Source organism: Gordionus sp. m RMFG-2023, chromosome 1 (genome assembly GCF_954871325.1).
Source record: "Gordionus sp. m RMFG-2023 chromosome 1, tfGorSpeb1-WG-v2, whole genome shotgun sequence".
Lineage (NCBI taxonomy): Eukaryota > Metazoa > Nematomorpha > Gordioida > Chordodea > Parachordodidae > Gordionus > Gordionus sp. m RMFG-2023.
In genome coordinates this window covers 27,198,402-27,223,746 of record NC_088775.1, presented here as the reverse complement: position 1 = coordinate 27,223,746, position 25,345 = coordinate 27,198,402, and the positions used below count along the sequence as shown (strand labels likewise).

General features: G+C 27.0%; 1 protein-coding gene across 1 annotated transcript; it reads right to left on the bottom strand.

The window, feature by feature from the left end:
* Positions 1-21,264: 21,264 nt before the first annotated feature.
* On the bottom strand, positions 21,265-22,872 carry LOC135923688 (uncharacterized). Its single transcript, XM_065458580.1, has 3 exons — positions 22,464-22,872; positions 22,034-22,414; positions 21,265-21,985 (listed from the first exon to the last, which is right to left on the bottom strand). Exons 1-3 carry the CDS (start codon positions 22,870-22,872, stop codon positions 21,339-21,341), a joined length of 1,437 nt encoding a protein of 478 aa, XP_065314652.1. The 3' UTR covers positions 21,265-21,338.
* Positions 22,873-25,345: the final 2,473 nt, after the last annotated feature.

The following is a 25,345-nucleotide window of genomic DNA, read 5'->3' as shown; positions in this document are numbered from 1 at the left end:
CTACTTTTGCTATACGTGAAAAATTTAAATAAAAATGAATATAGTTAATAAAGTAGAAAATTTAGAGCTTCTAATTAATTTAAATTTATTATAAATTAACTATTTGTTTTTGTGTTTCGTGATAATTAATGGTATGGGGTAAGTTATATATTTATATTTATGAAAAAAAATTATTTTATATTTTTGCATCGCATATAATTTTAAATTGCAAAATATAATATTTTTCAAAAATATGTAATATAAATATAATTAAAAAATTTATATTCTTATGAATTTGTATAAATCAGGGAGCTGCTGATTTTTTTTAAAAATTTTTATCTGTCTGACCCAGGTTTTATAATCGGCCCAGATTTATTTTTCAGGGTGTGTAAATTTTTTCTGCCGTGCATTATATCATTTTTCAGAGAATATGAAATCCATATATGCATGATCTTATTTCCCCATTTGTTGTAAAAGAAGTGAGTTTGGATAATTGGACTGATCGATGGTAACTCTTATTTCCAGTTTCTTTTGTAATTTAATATTCTTTAATATAAGTAGCAGTCATTTCGCTCTCTCCCTGGCAGTATTTGTAATTGCCGGAATATGGGATAGAGGAAACGAGAAAATAAAATTTTCCCTTCAAAGGTGTATTATATTTTAAATATTAAGTGTATCTTTGTTGCTTTTGATTTGATTCAATATTACATAAAAAAATGATTATGAGTATTTTATAAGGATCGAATTGGAAGTATGAAATATGATTATACCCAATTTTTAAATATATTTTATTTCCTTTTAATTTTTATAGATAAAAATGGTGATTTAATATATTCGACCCGGGTATTTAAAAAAATTTTTTAGGCTAGGCCGGGGTATTTTTCAAAAAATATTATATGAAAAATATTAAATTGCACTAGTAATCATTACTTATTAAATAAAAAAATACACCCCTCCCCTCCCCCACCACCTGGCTACACCTATGTATTAGTTTTAAAATAATACAAAATAAAAATTTTGTCCAATATTTTTTTTTGAAAAAAATAGGCCAGCCGAAAGGAGTAGCATTTGCTCATTTTATACCAGTTTGTTTTATAAAGATCGTTTTTTATATAATCTGTTAGAAACCTTATTTAAAGCGTGTGGGACCCCAAACCCTCCCTTGCATAATACCCATGATGAATAGATTTAGAAATTTTTTAGACTATTATATAAACACTAATATAATCAAAATATTTAGACCAAAAGAATCCCCCAAAAATATTTAAAACACATAATTAATTTTAATATATATAATAACTATATTTATAATTTATTAAACGAGAATTGTGAGAAGGTTATACTGTACAGAAAAATGTTAATTTATATATACAGATGAGCAATTTTTTGCCTATATTTTAATAAAATGCATAATTTAAATTAGATTATCTATATTATCACTGAATGTCCACAAGTTCATTGAAAGTCGACATGAAAATTTGATGTGTTATAATAAATTTTGGAAATAGATCAAAAAATAATTATTTTAATTTTCTTATTCAAAATGATAACCACGTGAATTCAATTATTTTTGAAAGTTTTTTATATTATAAATATAATATATAACTTACTTTATCTTATCTTAAATTTTATAATGCTAATTTTAAATTTATACATTATATAAATTTTTTGAAATTCTTAAACGGCTATTGGCAAAAAGGGAATATTCAAATAATTTTTTGTGTTTGGCTATCCCTTTAAAACAGAATAAATAAGATATATGTTAAAATACTTTAAATTCTTCCTACCTTCATCTGATAGTATATTGCATACAATTATTTTGTAATAGGACTTCTAATTAAGAGTTTTTAATGTGCGATGAAACATAAATATTGCATTTCAATTTCAAATTGAATCGTGCAAATTCGTGAAAAATTATACGTTATTTTATTCGAGTATTACGAATAAAACAAGAATGATTAAACTTTATTCTAAATTATTCGTAAATGGTGTTTTAAATTATTTAAAATTAACTTTTTACAGATAATAAGAGTTTGTGGGTTAGTTCTCAGAGGTATAATACCGACTAGTCAAAATTTTAATATTTATAATATGACTAGAAATTATCATTTAAATTTGATATTTATATAATAAATATTATATAATTTTTAAAAAATTAGAAATTTTTATGAATTAACTTAACCCATAACCCATCCTCATAGGCATATCTAGTATTTTTCTATATTCAAAAACCTTACTTTGGTATGACTCAACCTTTCGAACAGTTTGCCTCTTAGAACCGGTCTTCCCAGTAAAAGGCGCAATTTTCCTATGATGGTTCACTTTGTATGTGCATTTATAAAATTTTTACTCGTGCGCTTGGTCTTGATCATGTGAGTCTTGGCCCTACATACCCTGGTAGGTGTAGGTGGTCCAATATGTCCTGGTTTTTATTTTATTTGAGAAGTCAAAAAATTATCATTTAGTTAGCCACCATTTGAGGTAGATGCAGTATTTTTATTAATATTTTAATAAAATTTAAGAGTTTTGACAAAATAGTGTTCTTTTTGCCCCAGTCTCTCCTAATATATCAAAATGAAATAACTAAACTAACCATTAAAAAATATTAAAAGACAATGAGAGGGTGAGACGGATCGATCCCAATTTTAACCAATGAGCGGGAGGGTAGTAATGTTTATGAATTCAAAATCATGGGCAAGGAAATTAAAAATTTTTGTCTGAAACCAGCCCATTTGCAAACTTTAATACATTTTTAGTATAAATCTTTTTGTAATATATTTGCATATGATATCTGGAGGAAAACCGAAAAAAATGGTGGGTGTTTTGAGATATTAATTTTTTCAGTTTTTTAAAATATAAACTAATTATTCAACTATTTATTAACAAATTATACCAATAAAAAGTTTCAGAATATATTTATTTAATTATTAAAAAAAACTATTAATTCAATATCAAACAATGATCGTCTTCAAATTAAATAAGTTGTCTTTCTCATTCGTGATCGTTTATTCAAGTTCATGAAAATGTAATTCTTTCATTTAGTTTAGTATATAGGATAGAAAACACGTTTGGCAATAATTCAAAACATGTTTTAGTGCAAAGTACTTATTCTTTGTAGTGGTGCAATTTAATTAATATATTTTATGTAATTTTTATATCACATGTGCCATTTTGGTCTTGAATTGCGGTTTTATTTTTTATTTTTAATGCATCTTTTCTTTTCCCTCTTTATTAAATATTCAAAATTGTTTTCCATCACCCTCTCTCTCATACATGATTGTCAACTGCCAAGTATTAAAATAAATTTTATCTTCTGCTTTTCAAGTATTCAAAATTTTTATTTTTCCTTACCCCATCTTGTATTTTTTAAAAAAATAAAAAGAAATCAAATTTTTAAAATTACTATAATGCAGGCGACAAATTTTAAAGAATAATTTCATAAATCATGCATTATTAGATATTATTTTATAAAAAAATTTATAATCAATTTTGAGAGGTAAATTTATTATTTCAAACTCATTATTTTTTATTTACTAATTTAAATTTTCACATTATTTTTTCTTAAACGTGAAATAAAACTATAAAAATGTAAATGGTTACAGTTATTTTGTTTTGATAAACTTTTTGTAATATACCAATAGTATATTTGAATAAAGTTTATTATTAATAACACAATATATAGGTTTTATGAAATTTGCGGTTTTAGTTTCCTTTTTTCCCATTTTTTAACCAATAAATATCAATCATATCCTCTTAGATAAATACAGGTATTATATTTTTTTTTTAAATTGCAGGATTAATGTTTATCTATTAATAATATTTTTTTTTACATTTATTAAATTTAACATTATAATAATCTTAAAATATCCCAAAAAATTAAGTATATGGGTTTTTAAAGTTGATTTGGTCAAAATAATCGATAAAACTGATTTAAAATAGATTAACTTTATTTTAGTATAATAATGAGTTTATTTTGTTAAAAATATTCATAAAAAAATAATAAAAATATCTATCAACAACCAACTAAATACAATCACTATTATATACTATGTTAAGCAGTATTATAATAAATATTTCCATTATCAGTTTTATGGCACGACACGACTATAATACAAATATTATACTAACAAAACAATTTTTAAAATTTATAAAACTGCTATATACTGAAAGATTAAGCTTTGGATTTTTTTTAGCCATATACATTACATTCTGCCTTATATTCTTAAGTCTTTGAATGTGATAGCGCAGGCGCGTACGCAGGAATTTGGTTTGGGGTGGGGGGGGGATTTTTTTAAGAAATATTATTGTTAATTAAAAATACTAAGTATAAATTTATTAGGACTAATAACTTTTCTAATACACAATTTTAAGCTAATGTGAATTAAAAAAATTATATATATATAAACCGGCATTGAAAAACTATAAAATAAATGTGAATTATAAAATATAAAGTGAATATAACCCACGATATGAATCACTTAAATGACTCAAAATTGAAATTTGAATTTTTTAAGCTTTTAAAATAAGTATAAAAAATTTAAATGGAAATATAAATTAATACACAAAAAGTTTCTTAGGAATAATTGTATTTTGTATGTTTTGAGCTAATTTTTCAATTATTTATCCTTGCTTGGCGTTAAATACCTATGAATATTCAAAAGATCCAAATCATTCAATCTACTTTCAGATGTTGTATTTCATAGGTATGTTTTTCACAGACTTGCAGGCCCGGCCCCCAAGCCGGATCGTATTTTAATTTTTCTAAATACACCCGGGCCAAGCCGGTAATTTTTTTTTAAAAAAAACACCAGGGCGGCCAAATTTCATATTTTATATGTTAATGTTGAATCAAAAGCAGAGCTATACGAGTTTAATATTTGTCTCCCTCGACTTACAGTAAGGCAAACTTATCGTCCAAATATTAATATAGGGTCAATAGAAGAATATTATAAAATAAATGTCTTTATACCTCTTTTGGATACATTTATAACCCAAGTAAATGAAAGGTTTTTAATTTATCAAGAAACACTTATCAATCTGCAGATATTACTTCCGCAAAAGCCCTCTGAACCTTTTTCAGATGGTGATAGAAAAAAATAAAATATTTGGAAGATTTTTATCATGAAGACATTAATATATCTCATGATGCTTTATTAGCTGAATGCCAACTATGGTATAAAAGATTAACTATGGTTGATATAGTCCCAAAAAATGCTATGATGCTTTGCATCATTTCAAACATCTTTTAGATTATTTTCCCAATATATTGAAATTATTATATATATTAGCAACTCTTCCCATTAGTACTGCAACTAATGAGAGAACATTCTCTTCTTTAAGAAGATTAAAAACGTACCTAAGAAGTACAACTTCTGAAAGTAGGTTGAATGGTCTGGCCCTTTTGAATATTCATAGGCATTTGACGCCAAACACGGATGAGATAATTGAAAAATTAGCTCCCCCTCCCAACGAAGATTGGATTTATTATAAAAATATAATGTTTCTATAATATTTTTTGTGCTATCATTTTTTGATGTCTTATATATTTTTCTTTTACATAAAAAATATAATTATTCATATTTCCAACATTTAGATTTTTTATACTTTATATATAAATTTTAAAAGCTCAAAAAAATTTAAATTTCTATTATGGATTATTTATTTTATAGTCATCATATCCTTGTTATATCCACTTAATATTTTATAATTCAGATTTATTTAAAGTATTTATATGCCGCCGGTTATATTCGTTTAATATTTTTTAAATCAAATTTATTTTTATATATCGGTTTATATATTTAATTTTTTATAATTCATATTAATTTAAATTTGTATATTAGAATTAGTCCTAATAAATTTATGCTTGATATTTTTAAATAACAATAATTTTATTTTAAAAAATTTTAATTATCCCCCCCCCCCCCCACACCAAATTCCTGCGTACGCTACTGCTAAAATGTGTTTGAAATAATGCAAAGCATCCATAGCATTTTTTGGGACTGTTTCAACCATAGTTAATCTTTTAATCCTAGTTATTCAGCTAATAAGGCATCATAAGATATTTTAACATCTTCATGATAAAAATCTAACAAATATTTATATTTTTTTCTATCACCATATGAAAAAGGTTGGTAAAGGGGGACATTTGTTTTATAATACTCTTCTACTGATCCTATATTAATGTTTTGACGATGAGCTTGCTTGCTGCAAGTCGAGGAGGGCAAATATTAAACACGTATAGCTCTACTTTTGATTCAACAATAACATATAAAATATGAAATTCTTCATTAACATTAGCTCTAATTTCCTTGAGTTCTAATAAAATTCTCTCCGCTATTCTCATCTTCTTAATCAAGTCAATGTTATGTTTTTGAAAAGTATTACATAAAATAGTTGTATAATTAAATAATACATTCTAATGAGAAAAAAACTTTGGAATAAGTATTGAATCCAATAATTTTCTTGCTTCTGAGGAAATATCTCTTTCAAGCCCTTGTGATATTTCAGTAATAGAATTAATAATCGGCTCTTCTAACTCCATAATAGCTGTTACTGCTGATGGCGGAGACTCGATTTCGTTAGGCAAGCTTGCAATTTATTTCTCCCTGTTGGACAAGGAGTTTCAGAGATAATTATTATTTGACTAGAAATTTAGATAAATATTACGCCACTAAAATTTGAAAATAATAGGTAAATTACGCCAAGGAAAACTTGAAATCGAAATTAATTGATAAAATAACTTAGTAGATGAATGTGATAAATAAATTTAATTATATATATATATGAGATAGGAATAAATATTAACAAATATAAATTAATATTAACAATAATATTTTTGAAAAATATGATCCGGCATCTGCATTTTTTGACTTGGGGGGGGATTTGTCCCCCTGACCCAGCCCCCCCCCCCCGCTGCGTACGCCAATGTGATGGCGTTATTTTTTTTCAATTGTTGATAATTTAATTAGTGCATATAAAAATAATTTAATTCTTTTTGATCGAATTTAAATAAATTGATCATTAATATTAATACTGTAAAGTGGCTACTCGTCCTAACAATATATTATTTAATATTCAAATGACGTAATTTCTCGAACGTTAGTTAATGTATAAATATAGACTATAATAAAAAAAATACATGGATATACTTTTTTAATCGATAAAAATAGATTCTTGCACAATGATTTTAGGAAGACTTAGTCTTATAAATAAATGTTTAAAAAATCTTTCCATTGGTTAAACTGATTTTTTAACGGTAACCTAAGGAATGGTTCAGCCTTGAGAATTGCAGAAGGAAATCAATTAGAATTTCTTCGACGTCAATTTTTAGCCAATTTAGCAAAACTAATTATAATGGCCACTTGGTATTTAGGTTTGAGTAAGTGTTCTTACATAAAAAAAAGAATGTAAAATAGATATATATCTTTATTTTAAATTATTTAGAGATATTTGAAAGAAAATTTGATTTGTAATAAAACATTTAACCTTTTTTCAATTTTTATTTTATATTATTAGGTATATATTTCTTCATGTTTAGCCCTTTATAAAGTTCAATTTGAAGAGTATTATATCTTTTCATTTTATTATTAAAAATAAAATAGATTTTTCAAGAAATATTTATAATTACTTTTAATAGTTTGTTTGTGATCTCTGCTTAATATATAATATTAAAAAAATTAAAATTAATTTATGAAATAGGTTTTAAGGTATTTATAATTGATTTATTAAGTATACATCCCAATACATTTTTCTAAATCATTTATATATATAAAGAATGTCTGAACCATTTTTTAGCAAAAGCTCTTCATAATTCAATTATAATTGATATGAAATAGAATCCTGTAAAAGACAAATTTTACTTAACCCTACCCATGAGAATAAAGTAATTTAATATAAAATTAATTCCATATATCCAACCTGACCCTAAAAACAAAATTTTGTTCTAAAAAATTTATAGTGTATATTTTATAATAAATATAATCTAAAATGGATAATCACAATTTTTCTACACAATCCATGAGCCGAGTTTTGCAGACAATGAATATGCAATGCCCGATTATTTAACGGTCCGATTTGCTAGATTTTTAAAAACGGCGCGATCAATATTTTAGCTTATATAATATTTAAATAAGCCTGGGGTTTCGCTCATAAATGGCAGAAAGGTTTGGACCTCCATTTACCAAATCTCGAGGCTTACATATCTTAATCGGGCGGTTTAACAACATTACTCGATTTAAGTATTCTACCCTTTTATTGCTACTATACGAAACTGATAGTTTAATATTTTTTTTACACCTTAAATAAATCAATTGATAAAATTAATATAATTTTTTTACAATGCATCCGGTTCAAAGGGATTTTTAGATGTAAGTTCAGATTCGGGTGATAACTTTTTAATGGTTTAGGTTCGGTTAATAATAACGGTTATCCTGGGCTAGGAGAACAAATTTTTTAACAATTCAGGTTGGTAAAAGCGTTTTTACCGGTTTAACTAAACTGATAGTTTAAATAAATATTTCTCATTTTTGTTTAGTAAAACTATATAAAAGGTCATGTTATCTTAATCCAAATTTTCAAACTTACTAAGCAAATAAATCTCGCCGTTATCATCGAACACCGAAAATCATAAAAATAATATAAAAATGATAGTTTATAGTAGTTAATAAAAAAAAAGGTTATAATTTTTAGCTAATATTCACATGAACAAGTGAATTACTATGCGTTTTTTTATTTTCTGAAAATAAAAATTAAGTTTTTTTGTTCGGGTTAACTTTTGTTCTTAATATATACATTACAATTAAAATTAAAACCTTATAAACAATTTATGTATATAAAATTTCATTTTCTTAAATCTTAATAGGATTTAATTAAAAAATTTTATTTTTATTTGATATACAATATAAATTGTATCTTATTTTTAAATACTTTCGATTTATTGAAACACACGAAATGACAAAAAAAAATAAGGTAGTTTAAATTTATTTTATATATTATTTACCAAGCAATATTTTTTTGCTAGTTGATTCTTTTTTATACTTTTCATAATTTAAGAAAAATTTATATTATGTAGAGAATTTATTCAATTCATTAAAATTTATACATCCTTATTTTATTATTTTTAATTTAAATATATTTTTTCCTTCTTTCAAAATTATTATATTAATGAAACGTGACAAACTTAATACACTATGGATAACCTTGGGTCGGAGAGTAATACAAAGGACACCTATTATTCTGTATTATTTTCGGAAACATGTCTATTTTTTTTAAAATGATTAATTAACTTTGAGAAATATTAATTTGGAAAATTGTAATATTAATTATATTTAATTTAAAAAGATAATTAAAATTAAACTGATAAGTGATGTGTTTTTGTAAGCTCTAGCCAGAAAGCTGCAGGTTGAGGAAGGAAAGGAGGGGGGGGGGGTGGGGAAGTGTATTTGTGGATCAATTTTTATATCTATAACTAAAAAAAATTATATTCACGACCACGAGGTTGGGTTAGTGGTGGGTATATTGTAGGCCATAGTTTTCATAGAATATCACCCCCCCCCCCCAGACTACCCACATTCTGTAAGCTTCCTCCGACGGTTATCACTGTCGAGAACCCCTCCACATAAAACAATCCCCCCCCAAGATGATTAAAATAATGAATTATAAATTATATAGGGGAGCCCAGGAATCTTATGAGCCCGATCTTCTTGCAAGCCCTGGGGTTTTCTTCTAGAGTACTCAGCTCTAATTGTTAATTTTTTTAGCCAAATATGAATAACTACATTGTGCATATGTGTAGTGAAGGTCACTGTCCGGTCGTTGGTCCGGACTGGACCGATATCATCGGACCGGACCGGACTACGGTCCTTAAGAAAAAGATCGATCCAGACCGTGATCCTAAATAAAAAACTTTTTTTTTAACCTAATATAATTTTATCATTTTTTTAAATATAAGAGTATTATATAAACAATATTGAAGTAAGTGATTTTGTGCTTGTAGAGGGCATATTAAAATTAAGAGTAGATTGTGTTTTTGAGATATTTTCATTTTCATCATTAGAAGTATATATTTTATGTTTTATCAGATGTCTGCTTAAGGTACCTAATTATTTTATTAAGAATAAGGTTAAGTTATTTTGACAATGAATTATTCAGACAGTTTCTTAAGAAAAAATAGAACTATATAAATAATAACCAAAATATTTTAATAATAATACTGCTTATTTTGATTTCATTATTGCTTAAAAAATTATAAACAATTATTTTGTTACTTATTGCTGACGATACATTAAATTTGGTACTGCAGTGCAGTAAACACATACTCTATGTTTTTTATTATAAACTTATGGTTTTCATATTGTAAAATAAAAATTAACAAAATCTAAAATAACTCATCTAGAAAAATATCATAAAATAAAATATACAAAAAAATTATATTAATTCAATAGTAAAGCAAACTTAAATAATAATAAAAGACCGGTTCGGACCACGGTCCTTAAAAAAGATTGGTCCGACAATTGGTCCGGTCTCGGTCTAAGACCGATAGGACCGGACCGTTGACCTTCACTACATATGTGGCTATAATTTTTTTAAATATCTGATTACAATTTTATAACACAATATATGATTTACATCCACAAAAGTAACTATATTAAAATGAACAAAAAATATGTTTAAACTACCATAAAATTAAATTTTAAAGCTATTGATGATCTGAGGCAACTTTTCATAGGTTCATATTAGCTTCTTGAGTGTTATTTTTAAAATTTATTTTTTTTGCTTATTGAAATTTGAATATGGCAAGAAATTATAATTATATTAGAAAAAAGAGACAACTAAGAAGTAATGAAATCACTAATATATTTAATGAAAATCCGTCCATGCTAGCCGTTATGGATAAAACAAACTTGGGTTATGCAACAGTAAAAAAAATATAAAGCAAAATTACTGAAACAAGAATTTTAAATTGTCTTCATTAAGACAAATTTTAAGAAAGAGCAAGAAATTATATAAGAAAATTGTCTAATAAATGCATCTAAAATATATGGGTTATTTCCAATAAATCCTCTTTTTGGGCTCATGGATTCTGTTGCAATTTCAATCCATTCTTTATTTGTTACATGGTCAACAAATTTCACTAATTTTTTTATAATTATTTTCCATCATGCCTTTATCAATAAAGTAGTTGCAATAATATATATATCATTTTATATTTAAAAATAGGCAATATTTAGGTCAAAAGAAACTTTGACAAAGCTCATCCTTTTCCGGTTGTAACTCATTCTTTCCTAAATTTTTTTCGGAAAAATTAATACTATTATAAATGTATATTTTTTTAGAAATTATTTTTTAAAAATAAATAAACAAAATAAATTGAGATATTATCAAGTAATTTTATTTTCATTGAAGTATGCCTTTTAGGGCTCGCATGCTCCCCGGTCTCCCCTACTAACCTTGTATGTTGACTAAAAAGCTCCCGCCCCCCTCCACATGAATACCCTTTGATGGGAATATTTGTTACCTAAAATTTGTGAATTATTATTGGTTTTCAATAGATTTAGAGTGTAATAACAGTCCAATCTATAATCCTATTACCATATTTAAGATCTAAATTAAATTTTTTATTTTTATTAAAGGTATAAAAACACATTTAAAGGCGCCTATTCGCTGAAATATCATGAACATAAGATAAGCATTTGACATTTGATGGTTGTGTCATAGTTAAATTAATTTAAGTATGAATATTTTACAACATAATCAATGTCACAACTATTTGTTAGAAATTTTACTATAATGTTAAAAAAATAATATAACTTTTTGTTGTTAAATTAAAAATTAACATGGGGAAAGTTAAAAATATTATCGTTATTTTTTTTATTCATTTATTATTATTTTATGCAAAATGCAAACAAAATTCTGTATAATTGCCTCTTGAATTATATTATAAGACTACTTATTTAATATATATTTAAATTTTTCAAAGACCTGCTGACCTTGAACCCGATCCGGCACTGGCCGCATTGAAATATACATAATTCGGGCCGGGTTTAAATAAAATACGGATCCGGGCCGGATCTAAAATAAAATTCAAACTATGACCGGTTTTAATTTTTTTTAAACAACAATCGGGAGACCGATTTCTAAAAAAATATATAAATTATATCAATTAGTTAAAAAAAATCACAGAATGATGCGTATTGCCATAAAAATATATTGAAAATGACAGACTGGGTCTAAATTTTTGGCCCATGTAGGTCGAAATTTTTATTACACTACAAGGTCATATGACTCTTTCTTTTCGCTTCCATTGAAAAGAATCGAATCATTTTTGTCTCTTAGAATGAGGAACAGGATAATAAAGATTGTTTGTTATGTATCTAGGGGTTTTAGGATTTAACGGATAGAAAATTTAATGGGGTAGCTTTTAAATGTTAAGACGAAAAATCTGTTGAATGTAATATGATATCTAAATTTTTAAATTTTACAACCGTATAATATTTTTAACCAATGGCCGGTTTGAGCTGTTTGTCCATGAATTTTGAATATATTTCACCTGTCCGCTCATTGGTTTAAAAAATTTGTTACCGCCCTGCCTCATGATGTTAAAAAATTATTTGATTTGTTAGTTTAGTTTTTCATTTATATTTTATATATTAATTTTTTTTGGTAATTCTAATTGAACAACGTCTTTTTAAAAAAATCTGTTATTAATACAATTTTTATTAGTGTTTATTTAAAGCGAGGAATTTTTTTTATAGTAAAACAAATAATAAATGACACAGACGCTGCACATTTACCTTAACTTTTAACTCACGCACCCTTTGTCTGGGCGAAAACAAACCGCCTATTGCAGACCTCTAATATAAGATGCTTTAATGATCAAAAAAATATTACCCCCTCCCCCCCCCTCCCCTAAATATATAATATGTTAATGTACCTTAAAATTGGACCAGCTTTGATCTAAAAGAGATATTAATTTCACTTAAATATATGTAATATAACTTATCAAACAAATTCTTTTTGTTGCATTATAAACGTGGTATTTATTAGATTTATAGTCTCTTGACCATAACATAATAAATTGTATAATGTTAATGTGTAAAATTTTGAATTATTATATATACCTGCGTTTATATCCATTATGACAAATTATCTTATTGCCCCAAAATGAATATATTAAATAGATTGTTTAATGAGGAGGAATAATTTATTATTTATTATGTACAGGTGTAAAAAAAAATGAAAAGATGATTTTTTATAGTCTAATATATATTTATTATTATATTACATATAAAAATAAATTTTTCCTTTTATCCTGTCCTATAAATATATGAAATTTTTTCTACATAAGTTATATAAATAAAATAAACATTTGACAAAAAAAGTGGTTTAAAATTTTATAATATCTTTTACTTGCTGATACCATGCTTACTACTTTTCTGGAAAGTAATAGCTAAATAATTATTACAATTAAGCTTCGTGATTTATTGGCGAATTTTCAGGCTTAGATATAATAATTATTTGGATATAATCTTAACGAGGTTTATAACAAACATCATTATTATTCTTTTTATTTAAAAAAAAAGAAACAGGAACAAAATTACTTATCTTGATTTGAGAGCGTCATACCTGACATCAAAAGTTAAGGCTTTTTTTACTCAGTTTTAAAGTCCCCTTTGGGAAATTTAATTCGATTACAAATATTTTGTCCATTTATGCATTTATATTGCAAAGGAACTCCATTTTTATCAGAAATATTTAATATAATAATATAATGTAACCTGACTAATATTTATATTCCACTAAGAAAATCAATTTATTCCAGGCGCGTAGCCAGAAATTTTTTACGGTGTTGGGGAGGGGCGGATAATTTTTTTATATTGAAATGATTTTTTTTGGAGAATAAAAAATTTATCAGAACTATACATTAGAGGTGGGTGCGGGCCTAATTTTTCATTCACGACCCGCCCGCTTCCGGTGTTTATAAAAAAAATTCACGCCCATTCACGCTTACCATTAAAAAATTTTCGACCCTACCCGCCCGCTCACGACAAGCAATATTTTGATTCTCGCCCGTCACGCCCGAAAATTCAGGGTGTTTTTAAATTTTTCAAAACTATTGCTATAATTTTACACTTTTTTGAATTCATTCTATTTATTTCTTTAATTTCATAATCCATATTAATAACAAAAAATAAATATAATCTATAAATCGAAATTTATTTAGAAAAATAAGAATTTCCATCTTTTTATATTTCAATTGTGTACGCCTTTCCTCTAATAAGAGATTGGCTACAGAAAATAACTTTTCACTAGAAGCCGAACTTGCAGCTGACAAAATTTTACCCGATAATTTTATCAAAAAAGGAAATGAATTTCCAAAACTTCAAAATATTGTCGTTATTTATCCTATATGAATCTTTTAAGTTCATCCTCACAATTTTCATCGGTGATGTTGATGCTTCATCAGAATCATCTAAAAATTCTCTAATTTTTTTTTAGAATATACGGTCTTTTATAAGTTTAGGATGAATTAGGAAGGTGATAGTTGGTATTGACCATTTAGAATATACGGTTTTTATGAGTTTTGGATAAGTTAGGAAAGTTATAAATGATAGTTGGCATCGACTTATGCATATCATCTAATTTTATATCATTTAGCATTTTTATGATTGTTTTATATACATCATTTTCTTCTTTTATTAAAAACTTAAGTCTTTTGAAATTCGGATCTTAAGCCTACCTTATGTAGTGTGGCTGCATAATAATCTTTTAAAAGAAATCTTGTTCTGTATTTTAAGGTTTTGATTATTATTGTATCACGTTTAGAAGGTTAACAAAATTTTATTAATTTTTGTTTCCATATAAAAACTTTATTTATTGTGGGACGAGAATCTGCTCTCAGATTATCCGAACATTCTTTAAATATTGATAAAAATTTATCTAACTCGCGTATGATACTGATATCAATTGTGGCTAATCTATTTAATTTTTGCTTGCTAAACAAGTACACCTGTATTTCAGAATATGATTTTAAGAAACTCTGTATCATGATATATACAGAGTTCCATCTCGTTATTCTTGCTATTACATCTTGTTTAAGGGTGTGTAGTTTGATATTAGCTGTAGATTGTTCGAAATATTGTACTATTTTTTTACACCATTTATATTTAAGGCTATTTCAGTTAAACAATTGTCAAAAATATAATGCATAATATTATTTAGTATATAGCTATACATGCTAGCGTTTCGTCATCACTGAATGCACTTATAAGATTTGCTCCGTAATCACTCACAACTATACATTTATTTAAGTAATTTTCTACTTCTGTATATTCTCCTAAAATTGAATTGACTACACTTATAATTTTGACGTTTTTTTCATCAATTGCCTTTGTGGCCAAAACTAATGTTTTTAATATAAATTCTTAATGATAATATGTCCTATAATGGTTAAAAAACTTAGATTTTTATAGTCATCCATCCAAATATCTGTGATTATCGACAAGTAATTATTATTGATCATGCTTTTAATCTTAAATTTTATTTCATGGTATATTTTTGGACCTATAGTTTCATGAGAGTTTTCCTGTTCACAACTTTTATATTTTGTTATCCATATGTAACACCAACATTTATCTCTTGGCCTAGCTTTAAAATCCTTCACTTTCTATTGTATTTAAAGATTGAAGATCTTTACAAATAAAATATAACTGACTTTACTGTAAAAAGTTTAAGCAAAATTTAGCATAAAGTCTCTCGATAAACACCTAAACATAAAAAGAAAATAGAATTAACAAAATGATACCGGATGTTGTTTATAAAATGCGGAAGATTTTTAGTCATAAATTATTCTTTTTTAAAAAAGAACTAAATTAAATAAGAAAATATATAATATAATTATAAAATTGCAAATTTATATTTATAAAAAAACAATTTTAAAAATTAAAATTTACGTGATTCACGGGAAATTTATGTTCACGCCCGATCACTCCCGGGGAAAATTTTGGGAAGGCCCGTCACGCCTTGGAATTTAAAATTTATTCACACTCACGCCGTGACCCACCGTGACACGATGGGTCACGCGTAATTTCACGGCCCGCGCCCACCTCTACTATACATCATAGAAAATTTATTCGAACCAATCATATCTGAAAATATGATACGAACATAAATAATTAAATTTTGGAAAATATAAAATGTTAAGAGCGATTATAATATGGTTAAAACATATATGTAAATCACAATAAATTATAAATTATTTAAAAAGTTAGTCAAAATATCGTTCATAAATGAAAATTAAATCTTCTTTGCGATTGCGCCAATTTTTTAATAATTTATTTTGTGTTGGGGATTAGATCATGATGAATAAATTTCAATTTTAAGATGTCATACTTTTGATATTTCTCTGTAATGAAGAAAAGGTCCTCTCATTTGTGCTTTTACGAATTTGGTATTGCCAAAATACACAGTAATTTTAATATATTTGGAAAACTTATAAAATATATTTTAAAGTATGCAATGCTTCCTTCTACTGTATTTCTTGGAGGATTATCTACAAAAATGAATCTTTCATACCATAATTTTGATAATAATTGGCCTTCAGATACATTTGTATCCTATTAAAATTTTGCTATATATTTAATTTTTCAATATCAGTATTTGATATATCTCTTGATCAGAGGGAGTGATGAGATATAGTATTTGTAAATTGGATAGGGCCATTTGATAAATCACGTTTATTGATTTGAGTCAAAATTAAATCTAAAAGTGGAATATAAACGGTTATTTTAAAATGATCTTCAATCGACTCCACGTTGATATTGGAACGATTTGTTTGTGGGTAGAGTCGAGGCCTTTGAATCTCAAATTTATATAATTTTGCTTTCATCTCAACAATCACATAAATCTCGAGAAATTCCTGGTCGATACTATCTTCTTCTAAGTTATAATTTAATAATATTCGCGATTCTCATAACTTCAGCCAAATCCATTTTTTGAAATATATTGCATCAAATTGTTGTGTAATATTAGACAAAATTTATAGAGTGTACGAAATATTCAGTATCCAAAAAACCAAAATTTTCTTAATATAATTATTTCTGAGACTTCTTGTGCTACAAGAAGAAAGAACCTGAAAAGGGGTGACCAACCAGATAAAGTCTACGACATCAAGCGGTTACTTCATTTTTGAATCTAGAAGAGCTATTTAAGTGCTCTTGGAGAAATACCAATGGTCTGAACCAAATATTTTATCTGAAGCAGATACTTTATTCGATTCAGTAAGACAACCAATTTTCTTTTTTGCATTGGAGTGTATTAATAAGTTATTTAATTGCACAGCAATTTTGTGCAATATTTTCAAAAGAATAATATAGATTTGGCGGATACTATGTTCGCCAATATAATTATAATCCAACTTCAAAAATTAAGAAATAATATTGATCATAAATTTCATGAAATTTTTATGAGTGTTGAGGAGAAAGTCAAATATGAATTTGAGATCCGCAAACCTCGGCTTGCACCAAGACAACGAATAGTTCCAATATAAATGTGGAATCAATTGAGGGCTATTATAAAATAACAGTTTTTAATCTCAAAAAATTAAATACTTTGCTTAATTTTATTCAGGGGACATTAATGTGTCTGAAGGCAAACTGGTTTTTGAATTTAAATCTTGGTACGAAAGATTAATTCTAATAGATAATATTCAGAGAAACGAAATGGAAGCATTGGATAGTTTAAAATATATTTTGGAGTTTTTTTTAAAATATATCAAAATAACTATATATTTTGGCAACATTATCAATAAGCACAAGCACAAATGAACGAACCTTTTTGTTATTAAGGTGAATAAAAACCTAAGGAGTAACACATCAGAAAATAGGTTTAGCCTTACTTAATTTTCATCGAGATTTAATCTCATGAACAGAACAAATTATTCAAAAATTGGCAAAATCACAAAGAGGATTAAATTTTCACTTGTGATGTGAACCATATTTTATTAGCATTTTAAATAATCATATTTTAATCCAATATTTATTGTTTATTTACATACCTTTATTTAAATTTAGCTATAAATTTTTTTTAAACACTATTTTATTTTTCCAATATGTTTTTATGTTTCGTTATTCTTTAAAATAGGGTTGGTTATAATAAATTCCATATGATGATTAATTTTAATAAAAATTTTTGATGCTCCAAAAAATTTTATTTTAATATAGAAAAAATCCCCCCCCCCCCATCCGATAAAAATTCCTGGCTATGCGCCAGATTCCAGTGAAATAAATCAGCAGTCATATTAAATCTAATAATGCATCAGCTTCAGGTGAAATATTTGTTTCAGTGATTCTGATATTTATCCAAGGGCATACAAAATAGGCTCTTCTAGATCCAAAAAATGATGTAACCGCTTGATATCGAAGGCTCCATCTTGTCGTGCAGGCTTTTTCCAGTTTCTTTTTTCTTGTAGCATAAGAAGTCTCAGAAATAATTATATTCAGCATATTCTGTCTATTTGGATATCTGAACATTTCATACACCCTAGAAACTTTATAATCATAGTTATAAGTAGAAATAAATTAATAGAATTTTTTTGGTTGATAAAATTTCCTTATATATCTATAGTGTTTAAGGTTTAAAAAATGTTAGAAAATAAACTTTAAATTTTGGTGAGATAAAATATTAATATACAAGAATAATTTTAACTTTTTGTTCATATAACCTATTTTAAATAAAACACTTTGCAATTCAAAATTCATGAAGCTCTTTTATATTTTCCCAAAAATTCTTGCTAGATGATTATTTCTCTCCCACCTCCTTCCACAGGATACGCGCCTAAGCCCTTTTATATGTTGGCTACGAGAGGGGATTTCTAACACCCCCCCCTCCCGGCTACGCGCTTGATTCATTCCTAACTAAAAAAATGTTTTTATATGGTTTTATTATGTAATATTATATCCCCATAACATAACTATCAAAATAGTTAAACGACATCGTATTTTATTTATTAATAATATCAACCAAAGTATTAATTTTTTTATCAAGTAATTATTATAATGATTTATACATTTTTTAAATCTAGTATAATCATAAATTAATTTATTAGTTGATATGATATATACAAAAAAAGGCCCTAAAAAACTCGAAGACATAAATGTTTTAAATTATTTATGAACATGCCATGGGAATGGGACTTTAAAATAAAAAAAAATTTCAAATATTGATTTATTTTTAGTTTATTGTCAAATTTTTGCATATAAAAAATTCATTTTTGATTAATTATTAAAAGGATTACATTTATTCCGATCCCGATCTACAAAAAATAGTTTACTTTTCTTAAAATATTGACCAGATAATAATTTTATTCTATAATATGGTCAGAATTAATTTCTATAAGTGAATCATTTTCATTAAGCACGTCATTTAGTTAACATGATCAAGTATAGGATTAACAGCATATTAAGACTTTTTAAGCAACGGGATGCAAAAAATATCAATTCGTCGGCCCTTTAAATACATACCCTCAGTCCCTATTTTTTTAAAAAAAATATCATAAAATAACAACAAATTAGGTTTCATCGTTTTAAAAATGCGATTTGAATAAGCTATAATATGAATTAAGTTATATATCGATTCAAATTTATATAGTAAAAATATATAAATAATTTGCAATAGTAAAAAATTTGTCGGCCCCAATCTTATCCCCCTATTTGCAGGGGATGGTCTATTAATTTATATCAATCACGATGGTGGTTGAACGATGTGATGTTCATTGCTCAACGGAGAACATAGCTGTATCATTTACCATTCTTATATTTCGTAATTTAAACTGAACAATTATATTTCGTGCTAATGTCCAATATTAAAAACTAGGCTTTCCGCTTTAATTGTACGATAACCTTTACTCGCGCATCTTCTCTAGCTGGAGAGCTCCTATAGACAGCAAAGGAACTCAGAAATAATCAATGCAATTTATTGATCCAATGAGCTTTAAAATCCGATCAAATACCTGTGATATTTGAACCCACAGGACTTTTCAGATCCGATGGAAAACGGCATGACGGAGTCACCCTGATCCCATGAAAAATGGGGCCAATTTTTCGTTAGGAACTATTCTTGTACAGATCCATTAGCCATCCAATCAAACTCCATAAGTACTCGAACAAAAATAAAACTTAAAATTAAATATTCGGTACAGAAAATCATATCCTTATTCCAATAAAATCTACAACCTTTTCTTCCTTTGGTAAGCTTGCACTATCCTTCTTCAAGGATTTAGGATCTCACATCTGCAAGCTTACGATCCACGAGAAAGCTTCCTTCTCAGATAGAGGTTGGCCATAGTTATCCTTAAAGCGAATAATTTTTTTTAATATTGAAATATAGTAAAAAAATTATATATTTAGATAAAAAACGAGTTAAAACCCTTAATCAAATTATTCGTTATAATTTTTTTTTTAAGATCCGGAATTCTGTTAATTTAAAAAATCAAGGTCAGTCTTGATCCTAGTGAAGTAATTTTGGCCTTAATCCAAAAATGTTTATTTGATGCAAATGTATAGATTTTTTTTATAAAAATATATGGATTAATGATTAAATATAAAATTCCCATTTCGATAATGCTATTAAACTTATCTAACTTTTTGTTGTTTTAATCGTTTTTTTTAAATTTTCTTTATCTACAAAATATTATTTAAAATATTTTTTTCGTGATTTATTTATAATATGTTAGTTTATAATCTTTATTTTCAAATTCAATATTAAAAAATTATAATAAGATAAATTTTTGATATTGAAATTTATAAAATTTTTACAGATATGATGTTTTTGAATCCCGGAAAAAAAACCCCTGGAAAAAAAAACCCCGGAAAAAAAACCCCCGGAAAATAAACCCCCGGAAAATAAACCCCCCGGAAAATAAACCCCCAGGAAAAAAAACCCCCGGAAAATAAACCCCCAGGAAAAAAAACCCCTGGAAAATAAACCCCCAGGAAAAAAAACCCCTGGAAAATAAACCCCCAGGAAAAAAAACCCCCGGAAAATAAATCCCCAGGAAAAAAAACCCCCGGAAAAAAATTCCCCAATAATTTTTTTTCATTTTTATAGAATTTACTTAAGACCGGTCTACTCTTCATAAAAAAATTCTTAAATAAGAAAAACTGATGTTTAAATTGGTACTGGGAAAAAATGCCTCAGTAAAATAACTATGTATTGTAAAAAAAAAATTCTATAGTAAAAATACAATACCATCTTTAAATATGATATTAAATAGACTAAATTTGACAAAACTTAGAAATAAGAAATGTTTAATTTATTGGTAAACCATGATTATGTATATATAATTTTATAATTTATAATAATAATTATATTGGTTGACATCGAATATTGAAGGATATCGCTCTTATAAAATCCGGAAGGCTTCGCACCCCATCACGGTATTCTTCGCAAAGTTTCTTTAGCCGAATCTGGTTGTTAGAACTCTGCGATTTTGTTTTAGATGTCCAACTACCTACGCGCCATCTTTCAAGTTTGGTTTCGTCGGCAGCCACCTCGCATTTCATTTTTTTAATGAGTACCCAGATTGATGGGTGTTTATTACCAACCAGATTAGAAAAACGATGATTCCAACCTTCGCATTGATTATTTGTTCGTTCTTCATCTGAGAGAGTACTCTGATTCACGTTCCAGGTTTCTGGAGGAAATCGAGGCTCAATTCGACGTGTTTGGGATTGAGAATTGCTTCTCATGACATTCCTTGATACTCCATTGACATAATTTTTATCGAAATAATCGAGAATGTCCTTACCATTGCTCGGAGTAACTGATCTAAGGAATGTCATTGCATTATCCATATCACATAACGGAACGAATGCTAAGCCGTCCATCATGCCACAAAAAAAACTTAGAGTTTCATCCGTCCTATATTCGCTTTCCAGACCCAGCTTCTGAATTTTTCTATGTGTACTTTGACACAAATGGTAAAAACATCCTCTAATTACGATGTGATCCCCTAATTGAAAAAATAAATATAAATTATTAAACATATTAATAATCATACCAATGATACTCTTAACCGCGGTCATAGCAGACTTTTCGAAATCCATGTATATATATAATGGATCAGGAAATAAATCCCTTTCCTGACATTTAGACATTATTGTTTGAAATATTATTTCATATGTACTTTGAGTTTTTTTCTGGAGTACACAATAAACCGCTGTAATAAAAATATTGTTTATTGCTACTCTAATCACATATAATTGTAGAAAATTTTTTGGGGACATGGCAAAATTACCATCCATATACCACTCTGTCCTATTAGATATTAGATTCAAGGAATCATCTGTTGCGAACATTATTATGCGTTCTTCAGCTTGTGGGCCATTATCAAATAATAAAAATCGTTTTGAGTTCTGGGAGCCACAATTTGCCCAATCACCTATAATATTTAAATTTTTATGAAAATATAATTATATTTAAAGCAATACCTTCAATAACTAGGTCTTCCAAATTCTCAAGATTTGAAGGGTGTTGCATTGCTTTGTGATTCCTTAGAGTTCTTTTTATAGAATCTTCCGATAACATATGCGACTGAACTTTTTGGTCTAATTTTACAATTTCCTCTGCATAAATTTGAAGAGGTTTTGCCAAAGAGTCTGCACATCGCTTCTTCATGTTAGCAATGGATTTCATTGCTACTAGTCCATCAATATTTGATGGATGATTATGAGCTGTATCAAGAACCGGGTCTTGATTATCGAGTGTTGAAAAAAGTATTGCTCGGCATTTAAAAGAAGAATACTTTGAGCAGCGCCATCTAATCTTGTTTGAGCATTTTTTATGTATGGTATAAGAATAACCTTCAAATATGAGCTTTCCAGGATGAATAAGATCCATTAGCTGGGTCTGGAAAGCGAATATAGGACGGATGAAACTCTAAGTTTTTTTGTGGCATGATGGACGGCTTAGCATTCGTTCCGTTATGTGATATGGATAATGCAATGACATTCCTTAGATCAGTTACTCCGAGCAATGGTAAGGACATTCTCGATTATTTCGATAAAAATTATGTCAATGGAGTATCAAGGAATGTCATGAGAAGCAATTCTCAATCCCAAACACGTCGAATTGAGCCTCGATTTCCTCCAGAAACCTGGAACGTGAATCAGAGTACTCTCTCAGATGAAGAACGAACAAATAATCAATGCGAAGGTTGGAATCATCGTTTTTCTAATCTGGTTGGTAATAAACACCCATCAATCTGGGTACTCATTAAAAAAATGAAATGCGAGGTGGCTGCCGACGAAACCAAACTTGAAAGATGGCGCGTAGGTAGTTGGACATCTAAAACAAAATCGCAGAGTTCTAACAACCAGATTCGGCTAAAGAAACTTTGCGAAGAATACCGTGATGGGGTGCGAAGCCTTCCGGATTTTATAAGAGCGATATCCTTCAATATTCGATGTCAACCAATATAATTATTATTATAAATTATAAAATTATATATACATAATCATGGTTTACCAATAAATTAAACATTTCTTATTTCTAAGTTTTGTCAAATTTAGTCTATTTAATATCATATTTAAAGATGGTATTGTATTTTTACTATAGAATTTTTTTTTTACAATACATAGTTATTTTACTGAGGCATTTTTTCCCAGTACCAATTTAAACATCAGTTTTTCTTATTTAAGAATTTTTTTATGAAGAGTAGACCGGTCTTAAGTAAATTCTATAAAAATGGAAAAAAATTATTGGGGAATTTTTTTCCGGGGGTTTTATTTCCAGGGGTTTTTTTTTCCTGGGGGTTTATTTTCCGGGGGTTTTTTTTCCTGGGGGTTTATTTTCCGGGGGGTTTATTTTCCGGGGGTTTTTTTTTCCGGGGTTTTTTTTCCAGGGGTTTTTTTTCCTATTACCGATGTTTTTAGATGTATATTTTTTTAATATTTATAATTTGTGCCTCTTTTTTAAAATTAAAACATTTTAATGTTTTTAAAAAAGGAACACTTGGCCTCAGCCATTGAGAGTCTCAGAATCGATATTTTTTTTTTGAATCTTCCAAAAATCTCGTTAACTATTTGAAAGTATCTATTCAAAATAATGATTTCCTAAATCAACGATTGAATAATTTACCGTTTTTCTTAATTTGTTTATTTACATATGATAATTATAATGATCAGCAAGATTGACTTGATATTTTTAGAAGTCTAAAAAATGATATTTACAAGTTCAAAATAATACTTTTTAGGTAATTTTATATTAACTCGTTTTTTCGATTGTTATTTTTAAAAAAAATATATATGAAAATTTATGGTAAGTTTTCAATCTGATAAAACTTGCACGTGGTTATATTTGACGGTGCCAAAAATATCACTTAACAAACCTGTATTCTAAAAAATTTTTGTTTGCCACTACCACAAAAGGTTATAATATAATTTTGGTACTTTTGGTCTGAGTCTGTGCTATAGTCGATGATTGCTGGCATCACCTATCACACAAATCTGGGTTCGAGTACAGGAAGGATTAAAATTTTTTAAGTTAACCTATGGAGGGGCAGCGTGGTACAAAATTAGATTAACAATAATTCGGTCCATTTATTTAATGTTTAAAAACTATTGGCCCAAATCATTTACTTAAATCTCCTTTTAAATTTTTTATTCGTTTTTGTTAAAAATATAATATATTTGTTCTTTTTTTAAATAATTACACCTTGTATGATTAATTTATTTCAAAATTTATATTTTACTGTAATAGATTTCATAAATATTACTAATTCTAAGCTCCATATTCATGTATTCCACTTTTAAAAATGATAAAGCTTGTATTCCACTTTTAAAAATAATAAAATTTAGATATTTCATGATTTCCTTAGGATATGTTATAATATTACAAGTACTATACTACTAGTGTGTTATCATGTTGACGTTATTGCAACTGTTGGCTTTAATTACTATATGTTCTAAAATTTTAGTTGGTAGATATATTTATTAAAATTTTCTTTTAACAACATCAGTCAAATTATATAAAATTATCTTGAAAAATTTCCTGCAATATTAGAAAGATTTATTGAGATTTTTTTATAAAAACAATAATCATCCAGGATTTGAATAAGTGGCGAATTGACTGCTTGTGATTTAACTTTAACATATTATATAAAATAAGCATAATTTTTCCCGCTGCTTACGCGCCTGCCCTATCATCATTCTATATAATCTTTATTACCCAAATCCCAAAATTTAAAGAAATGATTTTTTTTTTCTGATTATTGTTTTTATAATATTTATGAGTATGATTATTCATTATAGTTTGTGGTCTGATAAACAAATTTTGTATTTCTTTTTCTGTACTGAACACCAATTCAATAGGT